Source organism: Trypanosoma cruzi, genomic scaffold (genome assembly GCF_000209065.1).
Source record: "Trypanosoma cruzi strain CL Brener 1047053516899 genomic scaffold, whole genome shotgun sequence".
In the NCBI taxonomy this organism is placed as follows: domain Eukaryota; phylum Euglenozoa; class Kinetoplastea; order Trypanosomatida; family Trypanosomatidae; genus Trypanosoma; species Trypanosoma cruzi.
In genome coordinates this window covers 111846-121678 of record NW_001849489.1, presented here as the reverse complement: position 1 = coordinate 121678, position 9833 = coordinate 111846, and the positions used below count along the sequence as shown (strand labels likewise).

Genomic DNA, 9833 nt, shown 5'->3' with positions numbered 1-9833 from the left:
CGGTGCTCGCGCTGTCGCTCAAAACCGCATGCGGCGCCTCGTCCTCAAGCAGGGCGGCTCCACTTGCTGTGAAGCCGTGGCGGTCACGCGCAGCAAGGTCACGGTAACGCTTCTCAGCCATGACAATAGGCTCGCCTTCCCTCTCACTGTGAAGGGCGGCCTCCAACGGCTGCGCCTCGTCGTGATCCAGACCCAGGCGGTGCTCGCGCTGTCGCTCAACAACCGCATGCGGCGCCTCGTCCTCAAGCAGGGCGGCCTCCAACGGCTGCGCCTCGTCGTGATCCAGACCCAGGCGGTGCTCGCGCTGTCGCTCAACAACCGCATGCGGCGCCTCGTCCTCAAGCAGGGCGGCCTCCAACGGCTGCGCCTCGTCGTGATCCAGACCCAGGCGGTGCTCGCGCTGTCGCTCAACAACCGCATGCGGCGCCTCGTCCTCAAGCAGGGCGGCCTCCAACGGCTGCGCCTCGTCGTGATCCAGACCCAGGCGGTGCTCGCGCTGTCGCTCAACAACCGCATGCGGCGCCTCGTCCTCAAGCAGGGCGGCTTCACGTGCTGTGAAGCCGTGGCGGTCACGCGCAGCAAGGTCACGGTAACGCTTCTCAGCCATGACAATAGGCTCGCCTTCCCTCTCACTGTGAAGGGCGGCCTCCAACGGCTGCGCCTCGTCGTGATCCAGACCCAGGCGGTGCTCGCGCTGTCGCTCAACAACCGCATGCGGCGCCTCGTCCTCAAGCAGGGCGGCCTCCAACGGCTGCGCCTCGTCGTGCTCCAGACCCAGGCGGTGCTCGCGCTGTCGCTCAACAACCGCATGCGGCGCCTCGTCCTCAAGCAGGGCGGCCTCCAACGGCTGCGCCTCGTCGTGCTCCAGACCCAGACGGTGCTCGCGCTGTCGCTCAACAACCGCATGCGGCGCCTCGTCCTCAAGCAGGGCGGCCTCCAACGGCTGCGCCTCGTCGTGCTCCAGACCCAGGCGGTGCTCGCGCTGTCGCTCAACAACCGCATGCGGCGCCTCGTCCTCAAGCAGGGCGGCCTCCAACGGCTGCGCCTCGTCGTGCTCCAGACCCAGACGGCGCTCGCGCTGTCGCTCAACAACCGCATGCGGCGCCTCGTCCTCAAGCAGGGCGGCCTCCAACGGCTGCGCCTCGTCGTGATCCAGACCCAGGCGGTGCTCGCGCTGTCGCTCAACAACCGCATGCGGCGCCTCGTCCTCAAGCAGGGCGGCCTCCAACGGCTGCGCCTCGTCGTGATCCAGACCCAGGCGGTGCTCGCGCTGTCGCTCAACAACCGCATGCGGCGCCTCGTCCTCAAGCAGGGCGGCTTCACGTGCTGTGAAGCCGTGGCGGTCACGCGCAGCAAGGTCACGGTCACGCTTCTCAGCCATGACAATAGGCTCGCCTTCCCTCTCACTGTGAAGGGCGGCCTCCAACGGCTGCGCCTCGTCGTGATCCAGACCCAGGCGGTGCTCGCGCTGTCGCTCAACAACCGCATGCGGCGCCTCGTCCTCAAGCAGGGCGGCCTCCAACGGCTGCGCCTCGTCGTGATCCAGACCCAGGCGGTGCTCGCGCTGTCGCTCAACAACCGCATGAGGCGCCTCGTCCTCAAGCAGGGCGGCCTCCAACGGCTGCGCCTCGTCGTGCTCCAGACCCAGGCGGTGCTCGCGCTGTCGCTCAACAACCGCATGCGGCGCCTCGTCCTCAAGCAGGGCGGCCTCCAACGGCTGCGCCTCGTCGTGATCCAGACCCAGGCGGTGCTCGCGCTGTCGCTCAACAACCGCATGCGGCGCCTCGTCCTCAAGCAGGGCGGCTTCACGTGCTGTGAAGCCGTGGCGGTCACGCGCAGCAAGGTCACGGTAACGCTTCTCAGCCATGACAATAGGCTCGCCTTCCCTCTCACTGTGAAGGGCGGCCTCCAACGGCTGCGCCTCGTCGTGCTCCAGACCCAGACGGTGCTCGCGCTGTCGCTCAACAACCGCATGCGGCGCCTCGTCCTCAAGCAGGGCGGCCTCCAACGGCTGCGCCTCGTCGTGATCCAGACCCAGGCGGTGCTCGCGCTGTCGCTCAACAACCGCATGCGGCGCCTCGTCCTCAAGCAGGGCGGCCTCCAACGGCTGCGCCTCGTCGTGATCCAGACCCAGGCGGTGCTCGCGCTGTCGCTCAACAACCGCATGCGGCGCCTCGTCCTCAAGCAGGGCGGCCTCCAACGGCTGCGCCTCGTCGTGCTCCAGACCCAGACGGCGCTCGCGCTGTCGCTCAACAACCGCATGCGGCGCCTCGTCCTCAAGCAGGGCGGCCTCCAACGGCTGCGCCTCGTCGTGATCCAGACCCAGGCGGTGCTCGCGCTGTCGCTCAACAACCGCATGCGGCGCCTCGTCCTCAAGCAGGGCGGCCTCCAACGGCTGCGCCTCGTCGTGATCCAGACCCAGGCGGTGCTCGCGCTGTCGCTCAACAACCGCATGCGGCGCCTCGTCCTCAAGCAGGGCGGCCTCCAACGGCTGCGCCTCGTCGTGATCCAGACCCAGGCGGTGCTCGCGCTGTCGCTCAACAACCGCATGCGGCGCCTCGTCCTCAAGCAGGGCGGCTTCACGTGCTGTGAAGCCGTGGCGGTCACGCGCAGCAAGGTCACGGTAACGCTTCTCAGCCATGACAATAGGCTCGCCTTCCCTCTCACTGTGAAGGGCGGCCTCCAACGGCTGCGCCTCGTCGTGATCCAGACCCAGGCGGTGCTCGCGCTGTCGCTCAACAACCGCATGCGGCGCCTCGTCCTCAAGCAGGGCGGCCTCCAACGGCTGCGCCTCGTCGTGCTCCAGACCCAGGCGGTGCTCGCGCTGTCGCTCAACAACCGCATGCGGCGCCTCGTCCTCAAGCAGGGCGGCCTCCAACGGCTGCGCCTCGTCGTGATCCAGACCCAGGCGGTGCTCGCGCTGTCGCTCAACAACCGCATGAGGCGCCTCGTCCTCAAGCAGGGCGGCCTCCAACGGCTGCGCCTCGTCGTGCTCCAGACCCAGGCGGTGCTCGCGCTGTCGCTCAACAACCGCATGCGGCGCCTCGTCCTCAAGCAGGGCGGCCTCCAACGGCTGCGCCTCGTCGTGATCCAGACCCAGGCGGTGCTCGCGCTGTCGCTCAACAACCGCATGCGGCGCCTCGTCCTCAAGCAGGGCGGCTTCACGTGCTGTGAAGCCGTGGCGGTCACGCGCAGCAAGGTCACGGTAACGCTTCTCAGCCATGACAATAGGCTCGCCTTCCCTCTCACTGTGAAGGGCGGCCTCCAACGGCTGCGCCTCGTCGTGCTCCAGACCCAGGCGGTGCTCGCGCTGTCGCTCAACAACCGCATGCGGCGCCTCGTCCTCAAGCAGGGCGGCCTCCAACGGCTGCGCCTCGTCGTGATCCAGACCCAGGCGGTGCTCGCGCTGTCGCTCAACAACCGCATGCGGCGCCTCGTCCTCAAGCAGGGCGGCCTCCAACGGCTGCGCCTCGTCGTGATCCAGACCCAGGCGGTGCTCGCGCTGTCGCTCAACAACCGCATGCGGCGCCTCGTCCTCAAGCAGGGCGGCCTCCAACGGCTGCGCCTCGTCGTGATCCAGACCCAGGCGGTGCTCGCGCTGCCTTTGAATAATCGCATGCGGTGTCTCATCTTCGAGAAGTGCGGTTTCGTGTGGTTGTGGTTGTATTGTTTTACGTATGCCAAGTGATTTTTCATGGTTTCTAATTTTTTTTTGTGTTTCGCATCGGTAGTTGTTTGTAATTGGTTTGTATTTGAATTGTATCGCTTTTTGCGCGGTTCGTATTTCCTGCTCCATATTCCTTGCACAAAGTGGCATTTTATGCTCTTCTTGTAAATGGTGGGATGCTTGTTCTTTTCTTTGTTGTGTTTGATATTGTGTAAGTTCGTATGTTTTTGTTTTGTTGTAATGTATGGGTTGTGATAGGGTTTCATTTTCGATAGATGCCTCTATTGGCGTTGTACGGATATATGGCTCTGTTTCTAAAATGTTTTCCTCTCCGTTGTAAATGCTAACGGATGGATTTGTGTCTTCCTCATACCAATATTCCCTTTCAGGCGTATTTTCTTTGGCGTATGTATAATGATGAGGCATTACAACCGCACCCATCGGTGACTCCAAGGATTGCGAAGAAGAAGGCCTGCTGGAAATCTCATATTCAGCCTCGTAGTATTTTGTTGACAGTAATGACTGTCTGTGGGTAGCTGGAGGTATGACGGAATCTTCCAGTGTTTTCTCCTCACTACTACTACTACTACTGCTATCAAGAGAACTTTGCTCCAACGTACTTTCGTGGTATTTTGATTTGCCAACATGACGACGTTTCACGGATGTTCGCATCGAAACTCGTTCTTCTAGTGGCTCCAATTCGTCCTCGTTCTCATCCTCGGAGTCGGCGGTGATTATCTTCTCAGGTGCGGTCGCACTCCTTTTTTCCCCACGGGAGCGGTGTCGGGAGTAAACAAAGCGTGCACCGAGTTGTTCATCAGTTTCCGAGGCCGAACTGGAGCGCTGGTCCCTCACTTCCTCTGCAAACGCCACACTTCTTTGTGGGGTGTGCACCACGCCGTGCTTACGATACCGCAGGATGGAGGACGGTATGAACGCCCCCGCAGACTCGCTGTCGTTGGAAGAATTCAACCGCTCTTCAAACACCGCTCTGCTTTCCTTTTTCTTCTGCCTAAGTGTATTGCCCCACCTTGAGGTGCCGTAAACGATATTTGCTAGTAAAGGGGCGACCATGTCGTCTTCCTCGTACTCTTCATCATTGCTACTACTCTCCGTTGCCTCAAAGACTTCTGTAGGAATAAAACCCGTCTCGCGTGTGACATTTTGGGAAATTATCTCTACAGGGAGGGGCAATTGGTTCGGGTCGTCCGTGAGCGAGCTGGATGCAGCACTACTTGCACTATGGCGCTGTGAAACACGCCCCAAAGTGGACTCGCGATCCGGCACACCAAACGCCGCTCTCCCTCCTCTGTAACGCATTGGACTATCGAGGATGCCCCGGTGTTTCTCGTCATTGCTGGGCAGTTTCTCCCTTTTTCGCCAAAAATCATGCGCATGCAACTCGACCCCCGTTTTCCACGGCCAGAAGTCTTCGCCCACGTACTCCGCTTCCCGGTCATCTTCGTCATCCGTGTGCTTACTGGGTGAAACTAATTTTGCTAACGCCTCATTGGGCCCTTCATGCTCCCTCCGTCCGCTCTTCCATGTTGGCTGACTGGACCTATCCGTATTTCCGATATCACACCTGTCTGTCTCCGCAGGTGTCATTGGATTACGAGGAATCTCGTCCTCAGTGCCTGCATGCACTGCTACAAGGGGAGAGGAAATTGGCGATTCCAGCATCTTCTCTTGCTCCCTGTGGGGCATAAACGACCTGTACTTACGCTGCAGCTTCTCTATTAAAACATCTACATCATCCTCGGGGTTAATTTCCTCGTCGCCAATGCTATCTAGCTTGGGCTGCCTCTCCACAGGGGAGCCCTCCTTTATGAAGAAGGTGGATGTTGTGGGATCCAGGTGCTGACGGGGGCTTTGTACCGCGTCGCCCTTCTCTTCTTCTTCATCTGAATCCTCCGTGCCTTCCTCGAACGGCGGTGTGGCATCAGGAGGTGGAAAAAGGTTCATGTCATTATCGCCCAGGCCTTCTCGTACACGGCGTTCTTTTTCTCGTTCCTCCTCTTCTTCACGCACCTCCTGAAGCTCAATCTCTCGTATTTCATCCTCTAGTAATATATCCTCCTCGTTCACCATTGCATCATACAAAGAATGCAGTTGTGTACCAAAATCACCCTCTATCCTCCTACGGGAGGTGCGCTCTTGGGTAAGGAGCGCGTTCTGTACATTGTGACTCATGGACGTACTGTGGGTTTCATGCTCAATCGCCATATTTGGTTTTTGTCTCTGTTTTCCGGTGTATGCCGATGACAACGTGTCGCCGGCTGTCGTCCTGCCGGGAAAGTTTTCATTCCTGCGCGATGAGGTCCCCATGGGCACCGAGTATGATGAAGACACCTGTGTCTGCGAAGGAGCGGATAGAAGCTTCGGCTGATCATTCCACCGATCTAAATCTCCGCCGATTTGTGGACGCAACGTTGGCCCATTCGGCGCCTCTACGTATGGCGATTGCGTGCCACCACGCCACCCCCTCGTGGGAGTGAGGTTTACCACCAATTCCTCCTGGTTCGCCTCCATGCATTCAGAGGAGGTGGAGGATTTCCGAACAAAAGGCATGGCCTTCACGGTGTCATCCGGCTGATTGCTCAAGAGCCGCGGCACGAGGGCGTCATTTTCGGCATCACTCTGTCGTATCAAAGTCTCTCTGCCCGACGCCCACGACGTCACATGACTGTTGGGGCCACTCATCCCCCCTCACGCCGCTGTTCCCCTCAGTAAAACAAATTTATTGTTGTCCCACACCCCAGTCAGTTTGCGGGTGTTCGACAGGCGGCAGTGATGTCAACAGCCACACACACACAAAAAAAAACAATGGCAAAACAGAAATCAAAAGCTCGCCACTACACACCCACAAAAACTCGGAGTGAGTTGGCGAGTAAAAACAAAACAAAAAAACAGACAAAAAAAAAAAACAAAGACAAAAGACAAAATGGACTTTACGAGGAAGCAAGAATTCCGGCAAATTCCTTTCAGGTGTGAGTGAGTGAGTGCGTGCGTGTGACTCCCTCCTCCCCTCCTTTTCTTTTTTTAAAATTTTTATTATCTGTTCTGTGTGGCGTTACCCTTTCCCCCTCAACCTTTTCCTTCCTTCCTATATATAACTGTGGGGTGGGGGGTTGGGCCTTTGTTGCTTTTCCCTTCTCTCTGTGTTTGTCTGTAATATCGTATGTATATATATATATATATATATATATACAGGTAAAGATGGCCAATAAACTCTAGAGAACTTCCCTCTTATTTGCCTTCTGTTCCGCCCTCCTTCACTTGTATTGCGCTGTCAATAATAAATAAATAATTATTATTAATAAAAAACTATGATGGCACGTACACCCAACGGCTCTTCCGTGTGTACACCTCTCTCTCTCTCTCTCTATGTCTCTGTCCTTCCCTGTCACTCTCTCTCTTCCGCCGCTGGTCGCCCAATGGGTTGTTTCCTCCCCCCTCTTCGCCTCGGAAGGCACGACACGGTGGGAGGGAAAACCGAAGCTCACGAACCAACAAAACAAACAATTAACAAAACAAAACACACCCCCTACCCACCCACACAAAGTGAGTCACGTATTAAATGGACTGGGTGGTGGTGGCCAAATGCTCGGGATGTCTGCAGGAAAGAAAACGGAAACGGAAACGGGGTGGGGGGTGGGGGATGGGGAGAGTTATAAAAGTCAAAGAACGAATGGATTGCACCAACGAACAAATATATATAAAAAAAATATAATTAGATTTTTTATATTTTATGTAGACACCTATTCACACAAGCACACACACACACACACAATAAGAAAAAGAAAAAGAAAAGAAGAAAGAGACAATAAGGACACACGTACGTAAGAAAAAAAAAAAAAAAGAAGAATGTTATGCCTTTTACCACCACTGCCACGGCCTGATAATAAAATAAATAAATTGCCGTCCCACCCCCTGCCACAGGACGCGGAAGTAGCCACACGAAGAAAAGGGAGAGAGACGGATGACACACGTCCCTTGCCTTGGCTCCTTATAAATAATATATAAATATATAAATATGTGCTTTCTCCTTTCCGCCTATTTTTTCCCTTTTTTTCTTTCAAATTTATTCTTCTTCTTCTTCCTGCTGCTGCTGCTGCTGCTGCTGTTTTTTGTTTTTTTTAATTGTTTCCTTCCTTTGGTAAATGAAAAGAAAAAAAAGTAGCGCTGCTTCCTTCCGCGCACAGAGAGAGAGAGAGAAAAGGAGAGAAAAGGTTCATAACCCACAAAAATTTCGTTAGGGCTTTACTGCAGCATAAAACGACGACCACCGGCCATTTGCCATTTGTTGTTTTCTTCGTAACTCCTCACTTCTTCCTACAAAAATGTTTTCTTCTGTTCGTTTCTTTTTTTTTTTTCTGTTTTGTTTCTTCCCCTCTCCTTGACGCGTCTGTTGTGGTGCTCTTCTCACCGGCTGTTGCACAACCATCGCACAGGAGGGACATCACGACGCCGGTGGCTGCACCACCGCTGCGCCGCAGAAGAAAATTGCGTCATTCGTTTCCGGGGAAACTCGCTGGACGCAAAATAATTCCCGCTGCGATGTGCAGATTTGAAGTACGGCTGCCCCCGCACCACCGCTGCCATGCCCACTGGACAAGTTTGCGCCGCTGCCGGAGGAGAGTGATGCCCGCACATGTGCCTCCTCCATGCCATTAGCCGCCCTATTCGTGTTGCCGCAGAGAACCGCAACAGACTCCGTGTCGTTGTCATCCGCGTTGCTTGTGCCATTGCCGGGCCCCTCCTCCCGCTCGTCGCCGCGTGCCTCCTCGTTCCTGTCCGGGACGTTGACGTCCATATGGGCCCTGACACCTGCTAAAGATCCCGCCGTCGCCCCCATGCGTGAGCGGACGGGGCGCAGAAAGGCAGGAAATGGCACACGCTGCACCGCCGCCCCGCGACTGATGCCACCGTCCCGCACGGGCTGCGAAGAATGTTGCAGGCGGTGAAAAAGACGGTAGAGAGCGACGAGTTGTTGTCCCTCCGCTGCACTTAACTGCGTCTCCTCCTCGCCCTTCACCAACAGCCCGTCCAGCGAAAATAACATGATCCCCCGGCACCTCTTCTCCTGGCAGGATCCCTACAACCACGCAATTCCCTCTTTTCTCCCACACACGCTCGTCAGGACCCGCATTAAAAGAAAAAAAAAATGAGAGAGAGAGAGAGAGAGAGAGGTTCTTCTAGAACGCTTGCGCCGTGGACTTCTCCAGGCAACATGTCATGCAACAAGTCAAGTTCAAAGAATAACAAAAAAAAAAAAAAAAAAAAAAAAAAGAGGGATTTATATACGGAAAAGGATATAAAGCCCCACAGCATAGCAGATAAAATGAGGGCAGGCCAGCCTCATTGTTACTAGTCGCATTATTTTCTTAGCAGTAAACGTTCAACGTCGTGGAAGGTGTTGGTGTAAATAAATTAAAGGGGGAGGGCGGGCGTCACCCCATGACGTCAAATTTCTCTTTGAGTGTCCCCCCCAATACTCTTCATTATCCTATTCATTTTTCGCATCCACCACCCGCCCCTCCTTTCCCTACACATACACACAGACACATGCCCTGTCTCCAACGCCCCCTTCCCCAGTTACACCTTGACAGGAACACACCCACGCGCATCAGGAAAAAACAACAGCAAAAAAAATCAAAACAATCTTTTGGGCCGCTGGCCGAATCCTGCAGTTTCTCAACAACAGAAAACAAACGAGAGAGGAATAAGAAAGGGATGGACGGAATAGGAGTGGGGATTCACCATACCCTCAAAGTTTGCCACCAAGTAAGTACATACATACATACATGTATCCTCCGTTGGCCTCAATTGTGGCCCGCTCACTCTATTCGGATGGGTGCATATAAATATAGTTAGATATGGCGTTCATTCCTTACGAAGTGGCAGACTTTTGGGGTCCACCACCAGCCACAACACCCCACCGGGTGGTGGTGGGAATCACAAAAGAAGGGGAGGATGGGTGAAGGTAAAACAAATAAAATAATTATATTGCCGCTATCGGTGTTCCCCTGGTCCCCCACCCCTCCTTTTAATAGTCGTGCTCTTTTCAAAAAAAAAAAAAAAGGAAAAAAAAAAAAAGAAAAAAAAAAAAAAGAAAAAAAGAAATCTGTTAATTCAACGAATGTAATCCTTTTCTTCATTCCGT

At 55.4% G+C, this 9833-nt stretch overlaps 2 protein-coding genes across 2 annotated transcripts, besides 19 other annotated features; both read right to left on the bottom strand.

The window, feature by feature from the left end:
- Positions 1–3256: a sequence feature (areas not merged during assembly with more than two copies in the genome that could not be assigned to a particular haplotype).
- Positions 19–3933, bottom strand: Tc00.1047053510827.40 (uncharacterized protein; the record flags this gene model as incomplete). Its single annotated transcript, XM_801096.1, has 1 exon — positions 19–3933. One exon carries the CDS (start codon positions 3931–3933, stop codon positions 19–21), a length of 3915 nt encoding a protein of 1304 aa, XP_806189.1.
- Positions 3257–9833: a sequence feature (haploid, Esmeraldo-like haplotype).
- Positions 6560–6612: a microsatellite.
- Positions 6705–6725: a sequence feature (AT_rich).
- Positions 6848–6877: a microsatellite.
- Positions 6962–6994: a sequence feature (AT_rich).
- Positions 7037–7086: a sequence feature (GA-rich).
- Positions 7378–7420: a sequence feature (AT_rich).
- Positions 7434–7459: a microsatellite.
- Positions 7462–7535: a sequence feature (T-rich).
- Positions 7677–7705: a sequence feature (AT_rich).
- Positions 7727–7769: a sequence feature (A-rich).
- Positions 7770–7793: a microsatellite.
- Positions 7794–7825: a sequence feature (A-rich).
- Positions 8014–8068: a sequence feature (A-rich).
- Tc00.1047053510827.10 (hypothetical protein, conserved) lies at positions 8130–8732 on the bottom strand (the record flags this gene model as incomplete). The annotated part of the gene is made up of 1 exon (XM_801095.1): positions 8130–8732. The coding sequence occupies one exon, from the start codon at positions 8730–8732 to the stop codon at positions 8130–8132; it is 603 nt and encodes a 200-aa protein (XP_806188.1).
- Positions 8837–8859: a microsatellite.
- Positions 8924–8959: a microsatellite.
- Positions 9554–9708: a mobile genetic element.
- Positions 9737–9793: a microsatellite.